General features: G+C 44.7%; 1 protein-coding gene across 7 annotated transcripts in view; it reads left to right on the plus strand.

Annotated features, from left to right (window-relative positions):
- Positions 1-719: 719 nt before the first annotated feature.
- The window catches only part of LOC142568313 (mediator of RNA polymerase II transcription subunit 7-like), a 28461-nt gene continuing 4719 nt past the window's right edge, over positions 720-24461 (plus strand). The window contains exons 1-5 of one of the 7 annotated variants that reach the window (XM_075678314.1): positions 903-1073; positions 5097-5254; positions 16098-16453; positions 18686-18879; positions 21054-21074. In XM_075678314.1, coding sequence (XP_075534429.1) covers positions 5134-5254; positions 16098-16453; positions 18686-18844 — 636 coding nt within the window. In that variant the 5' untranslated portion in view covers positions 903-1073; positions 5097-5133 and the 3' untranslated portion in view covers positions 18845-18879; positions 21054-21074. Of the gene's footprint in view, positions 743-888; positions 1074-5096; positions 5255-16097; positions 16454-18685; positions 18880-21053; positions 21098-24461 lie in introns of those variants that run through there. The other 6 variants (XM_075678313.1, XM_075678315.1, XM_075678312.1 and 3 more) reach the window with 6 other exon arrangements.

Consider the following 24461-nt stretch of genomic DNA (forward strand, 5'->3'; position numbering starts at 1 on the left):
CGCCGCCGTTACCACCGCCGCTACGCGTGGTTCCGCCGGGCCGCCGAGGTACTGGATTGGCCGGAACTACCGGAACTTCAGAAGAAGGCGATGGTAGCGCCGCCGCAAATTACAATGGTTTTTGCTTCACTCTCACCGCTTGCCGTGGCCTCCGTTGGACCTACTCACCCATTCTGGTACACTCTAGTAACAATGTGTGTTCCAATCACGGTGTAAGAATATTATGAGTGGTTCCAATGTTCCAATGCTCCAGGGTTCCAATTCTGGCCAGTATATATGTGCAGGGTCCTGCATATCTCACTGCGCCTGTTCGAAAGAAAAAAAGTTTTTGTGCTCACTGCAGCACTGTTCTTGCTCAAATGTTGCTGAAAGATCGCCTTAATACAGGTAATTGCCGTGTTTTTAAGAAAAAAGTGCCAATTTTCAGTCAATTATGGGGAATGCGAGCGGCAGTGACGGCCTTAGCATGAACTTGTTTCGCTTCCTACCGGCAGCTGCAGAAAGTAGCTGGTAGATTTGCCGCATGCTCTAGGAGTAGATTACACGCGACAAACCTCCCCGACTGGCTGCTTTTTGCAACTGCCAGCAGGCGGCGAAACAAATTTTTCCTACTGCCGTCGCTGCAGTAGTTCGCATTTTTTTTTCTTAAAACCAGGCAATTAACTGTTCTAAGTGTTATACTGATAGATGTAGACTCCAAAATGCGATTTTTCTGCAAAATTTGAGCAAGAACAGCGCAGCGGTGAGCGCAATATCTTTTTTCAAACATGCGCAGCGAAATATTCAGGACCCTGTAGATGGCTAAGGCAGAGTGAACTGTAACTAAGGAGCTCTGCATGGCACTGCTCTGGCGTCTCGCTGGTATCGGAAGTGGGAAGCAGTGGGAAGTAGAAGCACCGTGACGTATTTCCTCTTGCCAGTTTACGACGCCGAGTTGGCCGTGTGTTCGTTCTTGTCGATTTTCTTTCTGTGATGTGTCATTGGAGAACGTGCAAAGTAAGGTGCTTATTTAAGAACCTTCACATCGAAGTTATGTTTGAGACATGTTTTCGCAGCACTAGCTATTGACAGCGGTAAGCTTCTTACATAGGGTTGCATTGATCTTGAGTAGTCACTTCGTGCGAAGCTACAAAATGCTTCTTTCCAATTACATATATTTCGGCACTTCGGTAGCGAATTGTTGAAGAGAATGAAGGCAGAACAGACCCAAAAGGAGCGTTTCTTTCTTGTTTTGGTTTGACTGTATCGTTGGTGCAAAGTAAAACACTCGTTGCGCTTTGCAAAGTATTGTCTTGGCCATATGCGAGAGCTCTTGGAAAAGAAATGTACCCGTCTACAAACTGCGTTTTGCGACGCGCCCTGTGCTAACTGCCGTTAGAGCACCCACACACAGGCTCGTCGCAACTATTCAACCGTTGCAATGTCTGATAGAGCACCATTTGTGACGTGTTATGTCAGTAGAGATCCGTCTAATTGGCATATAACCATTGGTGTGAATGTGCTTGTTTTGTGCGCATATTTAAAGGCTCAGTCGCCGTGCGCTGTTAACTGTTTTGCTACCCTTTGGCATTTAACAAAATGGTGTGTTTTCACTAAGCTGCCAATATGTGTTAAGAGTGACGTGATCGTTGCACCCATATTGTGACGTGACTGTTGTTTAGAGGAGGCAGATAAATGTGACATTTAATCGCATATATTACAATTCGAGAATTGGAAACAAAGAAAAAGACCGCGCGCCTGCCGTGTCAATGGTACCTGTAACCATTTTGTGTTGCATGCATTTGGTGTCCCGAATAAAGTAAATATGCATATATATCGGTATTCAGTCTCGCCTACTTGAGAGCCTTAATAGGCTGCAGCAGCATTTGAGTAGCTCCGTGACCCATATATTGGTGCTTTCTGTTGATATATATGACTGGCAGCTTACCGACATAACGTGAAATACTCATTATTGGCCCACTCGATATCATTATCATTGTAGGTGTGCAGTGACATTACATTTCTGTAGTCTAACGTTTTGGTGCATTGACAGCATAGCTTGTATGACTTCATCTTGCCTTGTGCTGTAACAAATCTCTGCAAGTAATCGAAATAATGTAGGTTGTAGAGGCCTGCGTTCACTAACATGAACTGAGTGCTAATTTGTACTGCTGTGGCTGAGAGTGCCGTCAAGAGTACAAACTTGCCAACCTTAAAATTTGAAAAGTACTGCAGTTGAAGCCAAAAACTACTTAAGTATAGTGAAAACTACTTATAAAAAACTTGTTACCCTAGATGTTGACTTTATTTATAAAGTTTACAGACTTTATCCTTTAAAGATGCTGTGAGCAGGCACGCTGCTCAATAGACCAGAATTCTGTTACTGTCACACACCCGTTTAGAGTACGCACAGTTAACCTCTACCCATATCATCAGCTGTCTGCACAGCCCATGCTGGGCTGCAGGTTTGATCGAAGGGCATGTGACAACAAAGCCATGCCAAGCGAGTATTGGTGGCAAACATGCAGGAAGAGCAGTAAATGTACTGAAAGATGGGCAAGTTCGTGGCTATTCATTATGAAACTGCACCACGCACAACCAACAAGACACAAAGCAGTGCCCGTGTGTTACCCTTGCTTTGTATCTCATTTGTTGTGTGCGCTGCAGTTTCACAACAAGAAGAGGCTGAGTGTTATCATGCTTCCCATAGTCCCCAGCAAGAAATGGCTGTTCCCTAGAAATGATTGAAATTCTGGTCAATAGCCACAGCTGTAGTATGTATGGATCTGCAAGCAGACAATTTGAAGTATTCATGAAATTTATTAAATGTTAATCTAATGTCATTCAGCATTTTAATTGCCATTTATGCACTGTTTCTGTGGAGTGGGTGTTGCGGGTGCATTTGAATACTCGAGTGGATCCAGAAAATTGGGCTCTAAAAAACCATTTGGCAACTGTATTTTATTTGTGATCTCTTTAGATTGTTTTTGCTGTAAACAGGGTGCAAATAAACAATAATGAACTTACAGATGTTCTGACAAATGTAACCAAAATCTTAACATTTGGCATTTTGTGATAAGATCATAAATGTTGGCAGTTTGGAAGTATATAAAAGAATGGTTTATAAGCAGTGTTTTCCCAGTTTGCTTTTGCATGACAATTGGAAAGTACAAACTTTTGTTAGTGAATAGTGGGTGATATTAAATGTAGTTACACTAACATTGTGATTCTGGTTTGCCAAACAGTTTGCCCAGTGTCTGCTCATTTGAGTGGTGTTATGTGTGAAATAACATCAAAGAAACAGTTGAGAGCTAGTGTGTCTTGTCTGGCAAAGCTTTAGCCATGGTGTGTGTTGTTTGCTGCCAATTTTCCAACAAAGGAATAATAAATTTTGCATTTTTCTAGTGTTGTGGGGCATTAAAAGGTTGAATGAAACAGTGAGCAGTGTGTAATGTAGCTGCACAGACACCATAGCATTTGAAATAACAGCAATAGTAACATGCTTCTGTTGTATCAACTTTACATTGCAGCATTCTTTTAACAAATATGTCATTTTGTGTACAATCAGTGCATTTTACCGGTGCTGACATATGGGGCAGAGACTTGGAGACTGACAAAGAAGCTTGAGAACAAGTTAAGGACCGCGCAGAGGGTGATGGGATGGGAAGAATGCTAAGAATAACATTACGAGACAGAAAGAGAGTGGTTTGGATCAGAGAGCAAACAGGTATAGCCGATATTCTAATTGACATTAAGAGGAAAAAAATGAAGCTCGGCAGGTCATGTAATGTGCAGATTACATGACCGTTGGACCATTAGGGTTACAGAATGGGTACCAAGAGAAGGGAAGCGCAGTCGAGGACGGCAGGTGGGGCGATAAAATTAGGAAATTCGCGGGCGCTAGTTGGAATCTTTGGTGCAGGTCACGGGTAATTGGAGATCGCAGGGAGAGGCCTTCATCCTTTCAGTGGACATAAAATAGGATGATGATGATGATGATGATGAGGTCATTTTCACATGCAGGAAAGCATCCTGTTTTCACTATAGTGCATTTTTCCCTCGTCTCAATGTCTGTCCAACCTTCTATTGTGAGAAGCCCATAGTGCCAACCCATCGGACTGTACGGAAGTTTCTTGTCTGAACCACAGCGAGCTGTTTCACGGAACACCTGCACTGGTCTCTTTCCTCTTGCTTCTTGTGATGTTGCTGTCACTTTCGTAACAAGGGCTAGCTCGTGGAAGCATCTACATTTGGGCGAGTTGGTACTGGTTGAACATCTTTAAGGGGCAGCGCAATAAGACGAAGACACAAGGCAGGTCAGCGCTGTCCTGTGTGTTGCTGCCTTCTGTCTTCGTCTTATTGCGCTGCCCCTTCAAGATAGCTCGTGGAAGTGACAACAGTTCCCACAATACAAAGTCTTTGCAAGTTTTGCTTTTGAAGTAGTACAGGCACTCAAGAACATTGTATAACAGAAAGGAGTCGGGTAAATTGGCACTGTACTAAGGTGATCATGCTGAGAGTCTGGTGGCATGTGCCCGTATTCTAGTTTTGTTTCATTTAATCACCAGCTAGAATCGGTTGGGGCGTGAGAGTAGTATTTTTTGAAATTTGATTGAGTGTGAATTGAATAGTGCCAGAAGATAATTGAATATCTAATGCTTTTTGAATAATTGTTGTCAAAACCGTTAATATGAGACAGTCTTCACATCCTAGTATTCATAACATTAGCACATTTCTGTTGTTACATGTACCTTATGAAGTATTGTTTATTAAAATAACAAATGGAATATTCTTAAAAAGAAGCTGTTCGTTCGCATACGTAGGGCTCTTTGGGGGGTGTGAATTATTGTGGTTCAGCTGTTAAAGTCTAGCTCCTCGAGTGATGTTGTGTTCTCCACCATTTAATGTAATTTAATGTTTGACTGCACACAATTTATTCTGTGAATTATTCAAGAAATATCAGCAGAATATTCGTGCTTATGAATAGTGACTATTTGATTTGAAAACCAAATGGAATGGGACAATATTGAATTCGTTATTTGAAGGTTTCGAATATTAGTGCATCCCTACAAATGGGTGTAAATGCCACTGATGTAGGTCCCATGATTGCTTTGCAGCTAAAGGGAGCCTACAGTTTCTGCCCTTGAAGCAGCCATGGGGGAGGCAACGCAAGTCAGCTCACTGCCGCTGCCGCCGATGCAGTATGTTGGCCTCTACACAGACGAAAACGTGCAGCGTGGACGAGCTCCGTCACCACCTAGGCCACTGCATGAAGGTGTGTGCATAGCACGTGTTTGCTTTGAGTATGGAATAGTCGTAGGCATTGCCAACCACATTTCTGCCAAACTGTAGTAGAGTCTTGCCAGACAAGATCTGTTTTTAGCCCTGAGGTATTGAGCCAAAGCAAAGAAAGTTTGGAAGCATTGGTCGAGATAAGAATTGAACTTTTTAATACTGTCAATTCCAGCACTAGCCCTAACAACTATACTGCAAGCTAAGGATGGTGTTTTTTGTGTTATAACACCTCACAATCTTGACACTTCTCTCCTTGAAAGAAGGTGCTAAGGTACTACTAGGCAAGAGCGCTCTTTTGTACTGGCTATACACAAGCCTATCAGGGACAGGACAGCATATCTCGGCTACATCATCTTTGAGAATGTGGTTAGAGGAAGGTGGGCTAATGCTGATGAAAAGTAAAGCACGAGGAAATATCTATAGTTTTGTGATGGTATGAAAGGCAAAGGGGAGAGGACATCCTCAGAATAGAAAAAGAAGGTAACGTTGGCTGTTTCATGCTCTGTGGCAAATGGACGTTAAGTGGCATTGAGCACAACCATGGCTACAAGAACTGCGGAACCTGTTGTCAAGAATGATAAAGGAACCCTGCAACAGTTTTATGAAAGCTGCGGGATATGTCTCATATTAAATAGCTTCTCCTCAAATTTCCTTTCCAAGAAAATGTTTTTAAGTGCGTTTTGTATGAGCAGAGTTCATCATCATCATCATCATCAGCCTAGTTACGCCCACTGCAGGGCAAAGGCCTCTCCCATACTTCTCCAACTACCCCGGTCATGTACTAATTGTGGCCATGTTGTCCCTGCAAACGTCTTAATGTCATCCGCCCACCGAACTTTCTGCCACCCCTTGCTACGCTTCCCTTCCCTTGGAATCCAGTCCGTAACCCTTAATGACCATCGGTTATCTTCCCTCCTCATTACGTGTCCGGCCCATGCCCATTTCTTTTTCTTGATTTCAACTAAGATGTCATTTACCCGCGTTTGTTGCCTCACCCAATCTGCTCTTTTCTTATCCCTTAACATTACACCCATCATTCTTCTTTCCATAGCTCGTTGCGTCGTCCTCAATTTCAGCAGAACCCTTTTCGTAAGCCTCCAGGTTTCTGCGCCATATGTGAGTACTGGTAACACACAGCTGTTATACATTTCCTTTTGAGGGATAATGGCAACCTGCTGTTCATGATTTGAGAATGCCTGCCAAACGCACCCCAGCCCATTCTTATTCTTCTGGTTATTTCAGTCTCATGATCCGGATCCGTGGTCACTACCTGCCCTAAGTAGATGTATTCCCTTACCACTTCCAGTGCCTCGCTACCTATCGTAAACTGCTGTTCTCTTCCGAGACTGTTAAACATTACTTTAGTTTTCTGCAGATTAATTTTCAGACCCACCCTTCTGCTTTGCCTCTCCAGGTCAGTGAGCATGCATTGAAATTGGTCCCCTGAGTTACTAAGCAAGGCAATATCATCAGCGAATCGCAAGTTGCTAAGGTATTCTCCATCAACTTTTATCCCCAATTCTTCCCACTCCAGGTCTGTGAACACCTCCTGTAAACATGCTGTGAATAGCATTGGAGAGATCGTATCTCCCTGTCTGACACCTTTCTTTATTGGGATTTTGTTGCTTTCTTTGTGGAGGACTACGGTGGCTGTGGAGCCGCTATAGATATCTTCCAGTATTTTTACATATGGCTCACCTACACCCTGATTCCGTAATGCCTCCATGACTGCTGAGGTTTCGACTGAATCAAACGCTTTCTCGTAATCAATGAAAGCTATATATAAGCGTTGGTTATATTCTGCACATTTCTCTATCACTTGATTGATAGTGTGAATATGGTCTATTGTTGAGTAGCCTTTACGGAATCCTGCCTGGTCCTTTGGTTGACAGAAGTCTAAGGTGTTCCTGATTCTATTTGCAATTACCTTAGTAAATACTTTGTAGGCAACGGACAGTAAGCTGATCGGTCTGTAATTTTTCAAGCCTTTGGCCTCCCCTTTCTTATGGATTAGGATTATGTTAGCGTTCTTCCAAGATTCCGGTACGCTCGAGGTTATGAGGCATTGCGTATACAGGGTGGCCAGTTTCTCTAGAACAATCTGACCACCATCCTTCAACAAATCTGCTGTTACCTGATACTCCCCAGCTGCCTTCCCCCTTTGCATAGCTCCTAAGGCTTTCTTTACTTCTTCTGGCATTACCTGTGGGATTTCGAATTCCTCTAGGCTATTCTCGTGTACCAGTTTCTTCCGCTCCCTCCTCAAGTCTAGGCTAATTCGAGTTCTTACCATCCTATGGTCACTGCAGCGTACCTTGCCGAGCACGTCTACATCTTGTATGATGCCAGGGTTCGCGCAGAGTATGAAGTCGATTTCATTTCTAGTCTCACCATTTGGGCTCCTCCACGTCCACTTTCGGCTAACCCGCTTGCCGAAAAAGGTGTTCATTATCCGCATATTATTCTGTTCTGCAAACTCTACTAATAATTCTCCTCTGCTATTCCTAGAGCCTATGCCATATTCCCCCACTGACTTGTCTCCAGCCTGCTTCTTGCCTACCCTGGCATTGAAGTCGCCCATCAGTCTAGTGTATTTTGTTTTAACTTTACCCATCGCCGATTCCACGTCTTCATAAAAGCTTTCGACTTCCTGGTCATCATGACTGCATGTAGGGGCATAGACTTGTACCACCTTCAATTTGTACCTCTTATTAAGTTTCACAACAAGACCTGCCACCCTCTCGTTAATGCTATAGAATTCCTGTTTGTTACCAGCTATTTCCTTATTAATCAGGAATCCAACTCCTAGTTCTCGTCTCTCCGCTAAGCCCTGGTAGCACAGTACGTGCCCGCTTTTTAGCACTTTATATGCTTCTTTTGTCCTCCTAACCTCACTGAGCCCTATTATATCCCATTTACTACCCTCTAATTCCTCCAGTAACACTGCTAGACTCGCCTCACTAGATAACGTTGTAACGTTAAACGTTGCCAGGTTCAGATTCCAATGGTGGCCTGTCCGGAGCCAGGTATTCTTGGCACCCTCTGCAGATCTGACCGCCGCCGTGGTCTGTTGCTTCGCAGCTATTGGGGACTGAGGGCCGGGGTTTGAGCAGGATTGGCCAAGTACTGCACCAGGGTGGCCAATCCTGCTCTGGTGAGAGAGTGCGTTACCGGTTCTGGTCACCGGGATCAGGCCACACTCCAGGCCTGTTTGTGCAATTTTCTCAACACACATTTTTTTTTTCATTTTCCAGTGGAGAATTGCGCGGCACCGGGATTTGAACCACGGTCCTCTTGCACGGGAGGCGGATACTCTACCGTCCCCGCAGGAGTTAAATTAAAAAATTAAATTCTGGGGTTTTACGTGACAAAACCACTTTCTGATTATGAGGCACGCCGTAGTGGAGGACTCCGGAAATTTCGACCACCTGGGGTTCTTTAACGTGCACCTAATTCTAAGTACACGGGTGTTTTCGCATTTCGCCCCCATCGAAATGCGGCCGCCGTGGCCGGGATCCGATCCCGCGACCTCGTGCTCAGCAGTCTAACACCATAGCCACTGAGCAACCACGGCGGGTCCCGCAGGAGTTGTACGCCTCATTTAACCTACAGTGGTGCCCTATTTGATCAGTCAAGGTGGACCAATCTGAGCTCGGTTATACCACACGGATTGCACTCGGCTAGAGAACCAGGTATTTATGACCTGCACATGTGTGGCCATACATAATTGAGGATATATATAATTTTTTCTTTAGGAGGGTTCCCGTACAGTGATAAAATAAAGGAAAAGACATTAAAAGGAAAGAAAAAAAAAGAGAAAAAAGGGGGGGGGGGAAAGGAACATAACAGGTGATTTGAACTCGTGACCCTTGGATGTTGCCCGGAAAGATAGCTCAGTCGGTTGATTCGTCAGGCCCCAGGTTACTTTCAAGCGCCATAGCTCCTACTCCGAGCCTCATACTTACGTGAAAAGGGACTGATGTTGTCCGCGATAGTCGATTGTTGTTGGAAGTCGGTTGTAAGTAGTCGGTTGGAAGGCATACTTTCTTGGAAAAATGGCCGCCCGAGGAGAAGAGCGAACTCGAGCGGCTTTAGAGACTAGGAAAACTGCGTTAAAATATTTAGACTTGAGGGAAAGCTTCGTTAACGAACTATAACACAGTAATCAGCACTCGAATACGACGAGAGAAATTATTGAGACGTGGAAAATTCCCTTGAAATAAATATGGTTTGCGAGACAAATGCTTGTAAGTATTGAACCTCTTAAAAGATGAGGGGGAATATGCGCTCACCGAGAGGGCATCGTCCGCACGAGACCATCACCAGGCACCTTACTGAGACGTGGAGGGCTCTGCGGCCGGAACAAAGCCTCCCTTCTCCGCCGGCCAGAGTTATTGGGAGTCAAAACTACTGCTGCCGTGCTCATATGGTAGTGATGCAGAACTACTGATAGCATGTATCGATACTACCTGTTGTTGAATCCCTATTGAAATAACAGTGACGAAAAATATTGATAGTACCATTGATAGCATGAATTCACATCATGTACCATGTATAATCACTGCAACACAATATTGGCAGCATTTTCATGATTATACTAAGCCACATACTATGCAGACTGCGGCAACAATAATAACAATCTGCATTCACACAGAGCATGCATCACCAAGCACTGCATACAGATACCCCTCCACACCATGGCAGTGAAATTTTTACAGGGTATAACTTTCCATGCTGATAGTATAAGGTAATTGACGTAGTAGTTCTGCGGAAACCCGCAAGGTGGAGAGAAGTAATTAATAAAGGGAAAATCAGACATCCACCCATTCATAGCAGTTGCTACAAAAGAAACCCATACGGGTTCCTTGAAAAAAAAGCCTCAGAGTTGAAGAAAAATTCGGCCTGGTCCGGGACTCGAACCCGGGACCGCCGCCTTTCTGGGGCAGCCGCTCTACCATCTGAGCTAACCAGGCGGCTAGCAGATGGCAGGACAAAGTCGAATTTGTCGACAACACACGAGGCAAAGGCAAGTGATTGACGTAGTAGTTCTGCAGAAACCCGCAAGGTGGAGAGAAGTAATCCACTTCTTTCTAGCACCCTTTGTAGCAATTGCTACGAACAGGTGGATGTCTGATTTTCCCTTTATTAATTACTTCTCTCCACCTTGCGTGTTTCCACAGAACTACTACGTCAATCACTTGCCTTTGCCTCGTGTGTTGTCGACAAATTCGACTTCACCCTGCCATCTGCTAGCTGCCTGGTTACCTCAGATGGTAGAGTGGCTGCCCCGGAAAGGCAGTGGTCCCGGGTTCGAGTCCCGGACCAGGACGAAATTTTCTTCAACCCTGAGGCTTTTCTTTCGAGGAACCCGTATGGGTTTCCTTTGTAGCAATTGCTACGAACGGATGGATGTCTGATTTCCCCTTTATTAATTAGTATAAGGTAATGTGACATACCATATTTACTCGAATCTAGGCTGGCCCTGATTCAAAGCTGACCCCCGAAGCCAGGGAAAAAAAAAAAAGAGAACTTGCCTCTAATCTAGGCTGAACAAAAAAAAGGGAGAACTGCGTTCGCAAAATGAAAACTGCATTTATTTAATATGAGCATGCCGAGCTCATTCTACGTCGTAATCACTGTTGTGGTCTGATAAATGCCATCCTCGTTGCGGCACACGTAAAAATAATTTCCTCTTGCCCCCTCCAACGACTGACGCTTTTCTCATTGATGCCAAAGTCCTGCCTGGCTTGAACGTTTGATGATGCCTCTGTGGCTAGCATAACTTTCGTTTGAAACTGGCACTATAGTGGCATCGCCTGTTGGGTGCCATTACGATAACACTACACCGCACGTCGATATGCATGGAGGAAGGAAAAAGATAGGAGGGAGCATTAAGTTGTACAGCCAGCCATGGCAAGGGAACACTCTGTGAAGCCCGTACATTTGCTCAGTGGTGACCCAACACGTGACCTCTTGCATCGAGATCACGGAGTAAGAATCGACATTTGCTGAGATGCTCAGTTTCCAGTTACCATCTAGTAGCTATGCCAGTAGTTTTTATTTGGTGCGTACTTGTTCAGCTGCCATAGCTCTGCCTGCAGAGCAGGAACACTAAAGACAAATGCGCACTTTGACGTGCATTCACGTGTTGGGCCGACAGGTTTGGCTTCAATCTCATTGTGCGATGCAGCTTCCTATTATTTTCTTCCTCTTTGTGGATAAGACACATGTCTTAATGGCATAGTCGCTCACATACTTAATTTGGCTACTGGCATGGCTGGTAGCGGCTGTGATACTGACTTGTTTAAATGGCGCTAGCTGTGCACCATATTTATCAGTTTCAATTAAAAACTGGTGTGTTTTTTTTTAATTCTCTAATCTAAGCCGACCGTAGAGTTTGGTATATGAGTATTTGAAAGAAACTATTGGCCTAGATTCGAATAAATATGGTAATTCACCAGTGCCTGGAGTTGCAACCACAGGGAAGGAACAGTGACTCCTAAAAATTCAGGAGGCCATGACAGAACTCCACAACAGTGCTCTTTGAAGTGACTGTGGAGTATGTTTGTGTGATCTTGCAACATCAGTTCTAGCAGAACAGATGTTCTCTGCTGCTGGGTGTACATAACTATAAACAGCACGGGTGGACTGAAAGGTAACAAAGTTACAATGAGTTAGATGACTAACTTCAGTTAAAAAACTTGTGCGCTCGTTTCCCACCAGGACCTCACACATACACACGCATCCAGTTGTTTAAGTTCAATGAACCATCACACGCCTTTACTTCAATCTAATTACCTCATCTCTAATTAGCATGCTCACAATTACCATGTATGTGTCAGCACGTCTCCATAGGACGCAACCTGCTTATCGTTATGTCACACATACACGCACATTCATTTGTTGCAGTACAATGAACCACCCCAACACTCGCATTCACTTCAGTCTAATCAGCCCATTCTTAATTACCATACTTATAATTACCCTGCACGTAACAGTACATTTCTTTAAGACAATTTACTAAGTCAAAGATCTCAAAGCATTCAGTACGACCCCCTCCAACATGCTTCAGCCAATAAGTCTTTGTGGCCGTTTCACATTTCGAAGGTGCTGGATTCGAGTTCCACCTAAACCCCGATTTTCTTTCCAGCTCAATTACTTTTCTTTGGTTACAGGAGCCCCCCCTCGAGAAATTTATCATTAAGGCGTACATTATTTGCCCTGTTATTGATTTTGTTAATTCTTTTGCTTTCATTTGTGAGTTTTCGCTCATGTCCAACGCATGAGCAATGCAGGAAAAACAGCTCTGCCGGATTTTCTGCGTAACAGGGCCCTTAAAGCTATTGCTTTGAAAGCCGTTGTAAAGCCATAAACGAGCCTCAACAAATTTTAAATGCATTTTTAGATTTAGACATAGATAACATAAATTAATTTTGTTAATCTGAATATGTGGTAGTCATATTTAAAATTTTGTTAGGGAGGACAAATGTATTTTATTTTCTAGAAATTGTTGCAAATATGCATGAAATGAGGGTTACTGATTGTCAGTTATTGCGAAACTTTCGGTAATATCGCGAGCTAATTGCAACACTGTTGATAGTGCCATCAATACCAAATCTTAATAAACTATTGCAATACTCCAGTCGCAATTGCACCAACTGTTACACTAGTGATAGTACTGCTAGAGATACTATTCACAGTTTAAAAGACTATTGATACCGTCAGGAGTCAATTTACTGATAGCTCAGCGTGACTACTACGTAGCTTTCTGCTCCTTTTTGTTGCTGAAACTGTGCTCAAACCACTGTTGCTGTGCCCATGCAAAATGGTGCCCATCATGATATACCTATCATCACAACGAGCTTTTGCATCACTGTAACCTCAAAATTGTGTGTGGCAACCCTCCATTGCCCTTTCCAGTATATTAGGCTATAGTATCAGCATAGTGACAATCACCATGGACCTCTGCCACGGCCTTATCAGTGATGAGATTCTTCTGTTTTCGCATCTGTCAAACGCGCCACTTTGTCATGACATCTAAGAAAATTGGCCAATGGCCATCGTGTTTGAAAGTCTGTAGGGATACACATGGAAAGTGGCTGGAATTTCTGGAACTTGAAGGAAAGAGCAGGTGATGTTTCGAACAGAACTATGTACTCTCTACCGCGAGTGCAGGAATAGTGATATGAATGCCTCCAATAGTTGGAGCAGTGATCAGTCACCTGTTCCCAAAGAGAGGGCAGTTAGCTGCCTCCTTTGCTCACCTTGGTCACCATCACGTGATCACTGTGTAGTGAAGATGCTGAATTGTATGGAGTATTGTATGGCTCTTATATTGAATACAAAGAGAACTGGCCTACACTTCAGCTTGGGTGTTCGAATCTGGGCAAGCTTCCTTAGTCTGTTATGTAAAAATTCAAGGAAATTGGCAGTGAACAGTTGGTCCTGCTGATGCTTCAGTGTCAAACAGAGGCCTTTGAGAATTTTCAAAGGAGTGGCTTTCAATATGCAGAAGATATCGTTCCTCCCTGAAGGACTGAGGACAGTGTGAAAGGAGGTCTTGCACATTTTACTTGCATATCTATGGGACACATACTGATCTATATGTGGTAGCATGCTTCTGAATACTTATTTGCCAGTCTTGATTCCAGTCTTTCACTATGTGAACAAGGAAAGAGTAAAGATGAATGAGTAGCAGTGCGAGCTGCCGGGGGATGAACAACCTTTCTATTGCTATTACCGGACAAAGTGCAGAATAGTGGGAAAATTGCTCATGGGTCCTAGCCTTGCATTACTTCATTCTACGAAATGAATTATCGTGTTGCTGTTGCACATGACATTGTTTCATTATGCCTACCCTCACTATGGCATACAAATCGTCACTGACACTTTTAGCTGAATTTCGCTTGCAGTACACTATGCTTTTGTTTCATGCACAAGAACTGCATTGATTTCGTATCAATGCAGTTGCTGCATAGGGCGTCTTATAGAGAAGCTACCAACACGCAGTCAGCTTAGCCACAAAAGCTTTAAAGAATATAAGTGAATGCACTGCCACCCTCCACTCATTCGGCTCTACTGTGGAGCAAGAGTACCATTCCACTTTCTGCTGCTGGTGTGAGTGTTGTGTACACATGCACTAGTGTACCCAGTTAGTTCCTGCGTGTAAGTAGTTAGTATACACCAATACAAAGGGAATGGGCTATAAACACTCAGTTAAAGCCCTAGTGTCTTGTGTAGGACCTTTCAAGTTACCTTTTATTTTTCTGTCAGTATCTTACTGTGTGATAGCTTATGTGACTGGCAACCCTACTGTGTGAAAGTTTGTTATTGACCTATCTTGGTACTGCTGTGCATTTTGCCTTTGATTGCATGCTTTGCTTTATCTTAAAAATACTATAAATCTCTTTTAGTGCTGTAAGCATTCAAATTGGTTCCGATTTGATAAATATGTAGTTGTGTTTTGTTTAATTTTCATCGTACTATTGTTGGGGGCAGCCACAAACTGTGGCTGCTGTGGGGCTCAACCAGCACCACGTTTATCATCTCGAAGGCCACACGTTGACTTCTAGGCAGCACCACTAGATGGTTCAGTGTGTCTAGGAAGAAGCATGACAGAGGAGTTCGGCTGCCGCATGACGCATTTCTAAGCATTCGCATGCACCGACGCGCCATGCCTTTTGAAGGCCATGCGTAGGCTTTGTGGGGGTAGTGCTAGATGGTGCCATGCGCTCTTAAGGAAGCGCGCAAGATAATTCCCGCTGCAGCATGCACCTCATACATAACTAGTTTCGACAGTGACAATACATTGTGTCGCCATTTTAATTCAATGCTAATGCATTGCCGTCGACAGTAATAGTGACATGGGTTCTACCACTATTTTCCTTTGTTGGGTTTCGTACCCCATTTGCATTGCATATCATGCCGCAATACCAGTTAGCCCATCAGCCTGTGTATTATTTTTTTTTTAACTACATTTTTTTTTCATTATATACGAAGTGCATTCCAGCTAGTAGTGTAATATTCTTCAAAAAAGAAAAAAGAAACTGCAGCTATCACCCCCCCCCCCCCTTTTTTTTGTAATGTATGCTTAGTCATGAAGCTGCACATTAGAATTGGTTCAAGGTTGCTTGCTGTTTTGCTATCATTCAATTTTCCTGATGACCTCAGCTTCAATAGAGCAACAAACAATTCTGCAATCGGCTTGTGACTAAAGTTTAGCGATGACTATTAAAGTTCTTAAAAAGCTAAATTTGGTTCACAGCATCCCATGGGACATTTCAAAAGAACTCGATTGTTTCAGTGGGATGAACCGGGCAAAGAGCTCACAAGGAGGAGCTGAAGGATTCATAGATGATTATTCTTGTTTATTCCTTCTGTGCCTTTGTTCTCAATTTGCTGGAACTTTGACGTGATGCCAATGTATAGATATTTCCGTTACCATAAAATTAATGCTGTTCATCTATTACTGTGTTATCAGAAGCGAATATATGTGATGGCACTTAGGACTAGATCGCTCATAAATGCAAGCATTCTCTTAATAGCAAGAGTAGCTGCAACAGCTTAATTGGCAGAGCTGCATACAAAACAAGCACGACAACATTCATTTGTGTGATGCTAGGTATTCTCCTGCTGTTTCCCATTCCTTGTCCACTTTCTCAAGATTGCATCATTATTGTTTCATTCAACATAAAACAGGTTAATTTATAAACCCCCCTTACACCTTTCTTGGCATGAGTAACCGCTGGCATGATTTTATTCATTGTGCAGTACTCTTTTAAAATCTTGTCAACTGGTATCTGTTGTGCTGCTACCTTTTGTAGGCTACTCCATGTTTGGTGCTCCATTCCATGGGGATGAACCTGTCATTCGCCCTTTGGAAAGCCAAGGTATACGGAGACTATACCCACAAAACTACGAGCACAAGAAAGAGCTGAAGAAGCTCAACCACTCACTTCTTGTCAACTTCCTTGACATGGTTGACATTTTGATACGGTGTCCTGATACTTCCAAGCGGCTGGAGAAGAAAGATGACATGAGCCTACTTTTCATCCACATGCACCACCTGATCAATGAGTACAGGCCTCATCAAGCTAGGGAGACACTCCGAGTGATGCTTGACATGCAGAGGCGGCAGCGGCTAGACACAGCACATAGATTCCACAAGCACTTGGACAAGGTTCGTGCCTGTTTGTGTTTCTTGCGCTGCTATGTGAATGCTTGCTGCTTGAATATGCACACGCATAAAAGTGACATTTCTGCTTTCTTGCAAGCCTCTTAAAGGGCCCCAACCATGTTTGGATGTTGCAAACAGAATAGCGAGGTGCTTGGGTCACGCACTCAACATGGTGTCTGGAAGGTATTACACCGATGTAGGCTGCGAAAACAGCTTAAGATTCACATGGCAAACCATGCGCTTTTACTTTCGAAGGCTCTTCCCTTCCTGGCAGAGAGACGTGATCACACTTAAGGTGCATCCATGGCACACCTAATGCATGTAACGTAATCAGTTATGTCGCATGGCTTCAGTAAATCATCTGATACAGAATGCACATATTCACCACTGGAAAAACGGTGTGCAGTAAAAAAACAGGAAAAGAACCAGAAAAAATGAGACTGGGCTTATCAAGTGAACGCGACGTGAACGTGATGTAGTCCCATAGCTTCAGTGTGGGAGGATGCAGGAAAGTTTTGTTTGTAGGCTCTAGTCACTGCAAAGAGAGAGTGTGTATACATTGGCAGTGAAGCTTCCTAGCAGCATGGCTTTGCGACGTCTAAATTTTCCCTTTCTTCTCTTTAACCAAATTTTAAAAAATTTTTGTGAGTAGAACGCTCCTTAGGTGACACTTTCCAACTTCCGCTGCGTAACCAAAATTTATGATGGGGCCTAAAGGACTCCTCACCCGGCCACATAGCAAATTTTGGATATACGCTCAAGTTATGTGCCCTCTAAGGAGGTTTCTACTGCAAGAATTTTTCAAATTGGTAATTGTCGAGATTGAAATAGTAAATGTGCCGCAAACCCAAGATTTCAGGGAGCGAGCGTTAGGCCAACATAGACACCCTCCACTTGACCCTGTCGAATCTCAGTCCTTCCCTGCATTCTCCCATACCAGAACTGCAGGATCACATGGCGCATAAGTCATGGGCGCCGCCTTATTTTTTTTTTCTCGCTTTTTTTTTTTACTGCACGGCGCACTTCCAGTGGCAGTGTCGCGTGCAAGCCGTTGCGTTTGTCTTGTTTCACACAGTGCAGGATCTTGCACGCTGTGCACAAGAACAACTGACTAGTTGTTCTTGTGCATAGTCAATAGTCAGTGCTACACGAACACTAAGGCATACACAAGCGGATCACAGAGCATGATTGTGTGCTGGAACACGGTCGAAAATGACAGTTTCCTTTTCTGCATGACAATGGAACAAGCACACGAAACGGAAGTACATCTCTCTTGCTATGGTACGAAGTAAAACAAAGACATGCAGACTTTCGGTTTTTAGGTTTTGTTTCTCTCAATTTTTGTCAATTGTTTCGTCTATTGAAGCAACAGATCAAACAAATGACTGATGTTGCCTTGCATTATTCTCCAAGTCACGTGTCACTGTGAGTGACGTCAAATAAAAGGACTGCAAACTACGTAGGTGCACTTGCACGTTTAATGTTCACTCTCCAGCTGTGGGTGCAGCACCCACGTGGAGATGGGCGCAGGGGTTTGGGAAATTTCAGCTCTCTTCGCGGTGCGTAGCTGTGTAATACTTTGCAGGCATGATTGTTAATGCACATTGTATGCACCGCGCTTGTCAGTTCAAAATGGCCAGACCTGGTGAGAGCCCTTTAAATCTTTCGTTACCATGCCTATTCAAATCAATCACCAGTGACTGATGCTCTAGATTGCCAATTTCAACGTGTTGGAACCGTTTCTTATCTATATAAGGACATCCGGTAGTTAGCATAGACACTGCACTTTCAGAATCAGTTGAAATTTTCGCACTCTGGCGATGTCATGATTTTTGACGGAACTTTTTGCAAACTAATGTGTGTATGTTGTAGCATAAAAAGCCGTGGCGGTCACCTTCTGCTGCGCTCGAGAAAAAGCATGCCGCTCACGATTATGCCACAGTAGCATCAAAATTTTGTAATCAAATGACTCTCAGCACGTCGCAAATTAAATTATATCGCCGGCTTTGCCGTCCAACAGTGCTGAGCGGTGATAATTAACCGAAAATGATGCCACCTGATTGCTAGTGAGCTTTGCTTTGGAGTCCGAGTTGTTTTATTCCACTAAAGTATATTTCTGAAGGTCCGCCACATGTCCAACATGCGGACTTGGCTTTTGCAACCAGTTTCAAGAAGTTTCGGCAGCGCTTCTATCGTAAAATCCCAGCAAGGGGTGCTGCCGGTGTCACTGCGCAGTTGACTGGACTGGACCCAGGGGAGATGAGCAGAAAAACAACAGCTCACTCGCTGCACTGTGGGCCGCACCGTCGCCGATGCTGCCCGAGTGCCCCGGAACCCAGCCCACTCACACGCCCATGCCGTAATCCCGATGAAGGGTTGTGCATGCGACCTTAATATCATGCACCTACGTGCCGACTCTAGGCATCCCCGTGAGTCCTTTTAGGGCATCCAAGGAGTCGGTGAATATTGTGAACTCTTTGCTTCTGTGGTCTTCCGCACTTCTTTCCGCTTTTCCCGTCAGCCTCTCTATGGCAAATAGGATGGCCTGCAGTTCAAGTGACTTAATGGTCGGTTCTTGCTGGTGTTGGTGGATCCGGATATCTTGCTGCTCACCATCAAGGACTGCCAGCGCCGCTAAGGAGGTAGTAGGATCCCAGGCGGCATCTGTGATCAAACATTGCAAAATACGAGTCCTGCATTGCGTGCGTTAAGTAAAATTGAAGGGCGCTGTGCTAATGGTGTGCGTCCACTGCACTGTGAAACTAGAACGAAAGTGCACGCTCATGAACTAGAGCAATAATAGAGCAGCCAAATCAGATATCTCTACACTCTTTCCATCATGATTCCGCAGCCTTATCAGCCGAGCAAAGTTTCACAGGAGCTGCCTGGGTTGAGCCCTTCTGGCTGCTGAATGGCAATCTGCGTGCTATGGATGCTGGTGATAGCACCCAAAAATTCTATCATGCCATGCAAATGCGTCTTTGGCTTTGGCAGCTAGGGTCGGAGGAAAGCTGACCCAGCCCTTCTGCAGGCCAACGACAGTAATTGTGAGAGCAACTTCATGAACAGTGATATGGACCATTCTAATGAATGCTTCGCTTCCGACAGACGTCTGGGAACTGCAAGCTGGTATCGAACTGTAGTGCGCAATTCCTTCCTGTCCGTGGAATGGCTACTGGCACCCAAGTCTCCTCCAGTTGGTAGCACTGCCAGCAGTCACTGCTGCCATCTCTTTGAATGCATACCTCCAGCTATCTCCAGCCATTGTTTATACTGGAAGAGCAACGCTAATCAGACGACGAGGGCACATCATAGGCTCTAAGGCAACCAACGCATGTGCGCACAACACCGGCGGGTCTCGGGGGCAGCGCGGCTGGAGTGTGTGGCCATAGTTGCAAGCCAACAGTCAGGCCACAGCAACCGAACACACAGCCAACTACCTCTTCGTTTGTTAAGATCGTAGCCGCCGATGTGGTCATTTTGAAAATGATTGACAGATGCGTGATATGTTCATGATTTGCAGTGCTGCCCCGCTGTCTCTGAAAGCCGGTGATGCAAGCACAATTCAGACCAATCGCGTGAGGCCAAGTGAACTGTTTGCTTTCCAAACCATTATAAAATTCCGCTTCAGGGCACCTGTTCATTGTTGCCTGCTGAAATACATCTGCACTTGAATCCTGCCATAATGTAATTAATTGTAGTTGTGAAAAAAAATTTAGTCACAATTTTGTAGACTTGAAATTGGCTGATGGCGTAAAGATACATAGATCAGCAACTTGGATTTGTTTGTTAATGGAGTGCAAACTCGAGTGCAGTGCTAGTGTGTGCTGTATCCTTTTGTCCTGTTCAAAAGCACTGTTTCTTTGCCCAAACTTGGATTTGCCCTGTTTTAGTGCAGGAGTCTGCATATGTAAAGTGTGTGAACTGTCCATGCAGTGTTTGTGTAAAAGCTGCACAGATTGTGTGACTAGGCCACAGCTTTTCTTTGAGTCTATGTGTAATAGAAGATGTGATTTGAGCACATTTGGGTATAGTAGGGTGTGAGAATGGTAAGGTATGAGCGTGATAGTCAAAAGACGTAAACAAGCCCAAATATCTCCTTCAAGCTGTCCAAGTTTATTTTTACCCAAGAGTGAATTGGGATAGCAACTACAGCGTTCCACAGTCAAGTCTGTTGCAAAGTAATAGCGCCAATGAACAGCCTTCAAAAGGGTATGTTCATTGTATTGTAGGCTTTTGCAGGTTGGCTTTCGCAGTATCGAAGGGTACCAGAAGCAGTCTCAGTTGTAACTGAAAGAATAGGTTATACATAGTGGCTCTTGCAAAATGATTTTTCAAGAAAAACAATTTATGACAGCAGGTTGCTAAAAATTACCCTCCACACGAGTTCTGACGTTGCCCTCAACTTGTGTTCGATACGGCCATACCATTGCCCCACTTCCTAGACGACGTTATATGGTGATGTGAGCGTTGCCTGTTTGTGGTTGATTTGAACCAAATGTGTTCGTGCATCTTTCTCCAATGTTTTTTTAATGAAAAACTTCCTTTGCCTCTTCCCTCCACTTTGCTGGTGCTGGCTGCTGCTGTCTTACCGATTGTACAGCTTGGGCCTCTAGGTGTGTGCCACGCGGGATGTGCCCGAATACAGTAGGAGCTCGTTTGTACATTTTGGGAGAAAAAAAAATGTGAGAAAAAATGCACTCGTCGGGAAATTGTACAATCTAAAATCACTCAAAAATTTGACATGCTTGACTGTAATTCACATCTCCGTAATGCAAAGCATTGGGTGGATCGTTGCAGCAGGATGTCCACGTGGGCTGAGCCATTGGTGCCCGAGCTGCCCAGTTGAGATGCGCTTAGAATGTGTAGTTGGGCGAGTTGGTGCATAGTAGGAAACAGTTTTATAACTGCACAAACAAACAACCACAGAGAGAGCACATGGGGACAGGCACAGTAAGGTCCCTGAATAAAATTAAAAGATAGCAACATTCCTATTCACCCGGCCTCCTCCTGGCCTTATCGCAGCTCACTCTTTCTCTCTTACCTCGACCTCGCAGTTTGGTTGTTCGCTTGGAAGTTGCCCACAGCGTTACACGAGATGAGACATTAAAAATCATTGTTGGGTGTTTGCGCATGAATTTTTACCATATTTAAGGTTTGATTATTGTGTGCTGTCCTAGGAGCAATGATGGAACACTATGAAACTGGCAGAAGCAGATGTTTCTTGTGCTTTTTTGGTGCATAACTGCACACTTGTTTTGTGGCTTCGGATTGGCTGCCTGCTTCCAGTTAGAAGAAGGCTTTTGAGGTTAGTTTGGTAAACAAATTCCTTTTAGTGTCGAGTACTAGCACAGAAATTAGAATTCTTTGTCTCGCCAATAATGTACTTTAAAAACCCGCATATAATACGAACCCACTTACTAGGACTTGAGACTGACTCCAACCAAATAACTGAATTTTATTAGCCCGACGTTTCGGAGCCCATTCGGCTCCTTCTTCAGGGGGTTGTTCTTCGGGGGTGGCGGTGTGCCGCTTTTAAAGCGTCTTTTGCAAAGAAAGGAAGGGGGAGCACGGGAGGTGGGGAGACACTTCACAGACGGAAAGGTGGGGGGAAACAAAAGGAAAGGGGGGGGTGTTGTTGACGGCTTCCGTGGTGCTGGGATGACCGGTGCTGGGGAGAGTGCTCGCGAGGGTGCCCTTGATGGGAGGCGGAGGGGGGGGGGGGGGGGAGGTTACAGGGTCGCGCCGACATTTTTGTGTTGGTGAAACAAGCGGGAGTCTATGTGGCTGTGAGTCCTACATACACCGAGGGTAGGCTGCCCTTCACGGGGTTTATGTTATTCCCCTTATTCTGAATGTGCCATGACTCCAGTAGTAGTCTCTTTCGCCAGTTCGTCTCTGTTTGAAGGATTTTAGTTTCCTGGAAAGCAATCTTGTGGTTGGCGTCTTCAGAGTGTTCAGCGACGGTGCTGCGAATACGGTTGAATGTTCTGACGTCGTTCTCGTGTTGTCTGATCCTTTCTTTTAGATTTTTGGTTTCCCCGATGTACGACGCCGGACAGTCGGCACAACTGATTTTATAGACGACGCCTTGAGCCTTTTCTTTAGGTGGACGGTTTTTTGGTTTAGGGAGGAGGATATTGAAAGTGTTTATTGGTTTGTGCGCCACTTTGAGGCCTTCTTTTTGTAATATTCGGCTGAGCGCTTCGCTGGTACCTCTGACGTACGGGATGGACACTCGCTTCTGGGGTTGGGGAGAAGTCAATGGCTGAAGGTCCCGCATTTTGCTTCTTCTTTTTTGTTTTCTGATTGTTTTTCGAATGAAGTCATCTGTGTAGCCATTCCTCTTAAGTTCGTTGAGAACAGTTCTCTTTTCTTTCTTTTGATCCGATTCCGATGAGGAATGAGTTTCGGCTCGTTTGAATAAAGAATTTACAACAGACGCCTTGTGGTTTGCCGGATGGTCGGATTGGAAATGAAGATAGTGGGGGGGCCTGTGTGGGTTGGTTTTCGGTAGACTGAAAATTTTAGAATGCCATCTTTTCGTGTAATTTGTACGTCTAAGAATGGGAGTGATCCGTTCTGTTCGCGCTCATATGTGAACTGTATATCCGGGTCTATGGAGTTTAAGCGTTTCTGCAAGTTTTCGACTTGGCTCGCCTTCGCGATGCAAAAACAATCATCCACGTACCTGAGGAAGACTTTTGGTTTCGGGGAAAAAGTATTTAAAGCTCTCTCCTCGATGCTCTCCATAGTTAAGTTAGCCATGGCAACGGAAATTGAGGCCCCCATAGGAGTTCCTTTAACCTGTTTGTAGTAGCTGCCTCGGAAGGTGAAATGGGTATTGGACAGGCACAGTTCGAGAAGGCGGCAGATCTCGTCTACACTCAAAGGAGTTCTCTCGCTGAGCATATCGTCGCGTTCCAGGGCATCCCTAGTTGCGGAAACAGCCAACTTAATGGGTACTCTTGTGAACAGAGAGATTACATCAAAAGAGACCAGACATTCATCATCTTCGATACGTACTTTTGATGTGAGTTTGATGAAATTCTCGGAGTCGCGCACGTGCGATGCTGTCCTTCCGATGAGTGGTGATATGATCTGATGCAAGTAAGTGGATAGTGATCGTAGTGGGGAACACGAAAAGTCTACGATTGGCGTAAGGGGATTCCGGGTTTATGGAGTTTTGGCAAGCCGTAGAAAGCTGGGGCGGATCCGTTCCTCCGATCAATTTCCCAACCAGACAGGAAATTCTGTCGAAATGTTTAGCTTCGGACCCACTTATAGTACGAGGTGAAATTTTTGGGACGCGAAATGGAGAAAAAAAGTTTTATCCGCATGTAATACGAGTTAGGAAAGCTCTAGGAAAACATTTATTTAAATTGCACTCCGCACTTAATTGCTGTCTTCCTCAGCTGCGCTCTCTTCGGATAGTTCCTTGTCACACATATCTTCCCAGAGGTACTCATCCTCTGTGCCATCGACCACGTTCGAGATGCCGCACTTTTCGAATGCACGACACACAAGGTCATCTGGTATGCTGGCCCATGCATCCACAATCTACTTGCATAGTGTGGCTGGCAAAGCCCGCTTCAGCCGCCCGGTCGGCGTCACTGCAGGCTCACCTGAGCGCATCCAATCTGCATAACACCGCTTGACCGCGTCCTTGAAAGGCTTGTTTGCGCAACATCTAAAGGCTGCAGCTGGGACGTCATCTCACCCGGGATAATGAAAAGTTCAGTGCCGGATTCGCGCAACAGCCTCTTCACTGAGTCGGCCAAATGGCAACGAAATGCGTCCAGCACGAGGATGGACAGGAACGACAACAGTGCGCCGGGCTGCCTACACCAGACGGACTTTATCCAGTCAAGCACAAGATTCTCGTTCATCCAGCCTTTCTCATGGCATCTCATGACCACATTTTTTGGCAGCTCCTCACCTTTAGGCACTGTCTTGCACTTGAAGACGACATAGGGCGGGAGCTTGTGTCCATGACTCACAATAGTGACTC

The sequence above is a fragment of the Dermacentor variabilis genome, unplaced genomic scaffold (genome assembly GCF_050947875.1).
Source record: "Dermacentor variabilis isolate Ectoservices unplaced genomic scaffold, ASM5094787v1 scaffold_18, whole genome shotgun sequence".
NCBI lineage: Eukaryota > Metazoa > Arthropoda > Arachnida > Ixodida > Ixodidae > Dermacentor > Dermacentor variabilis.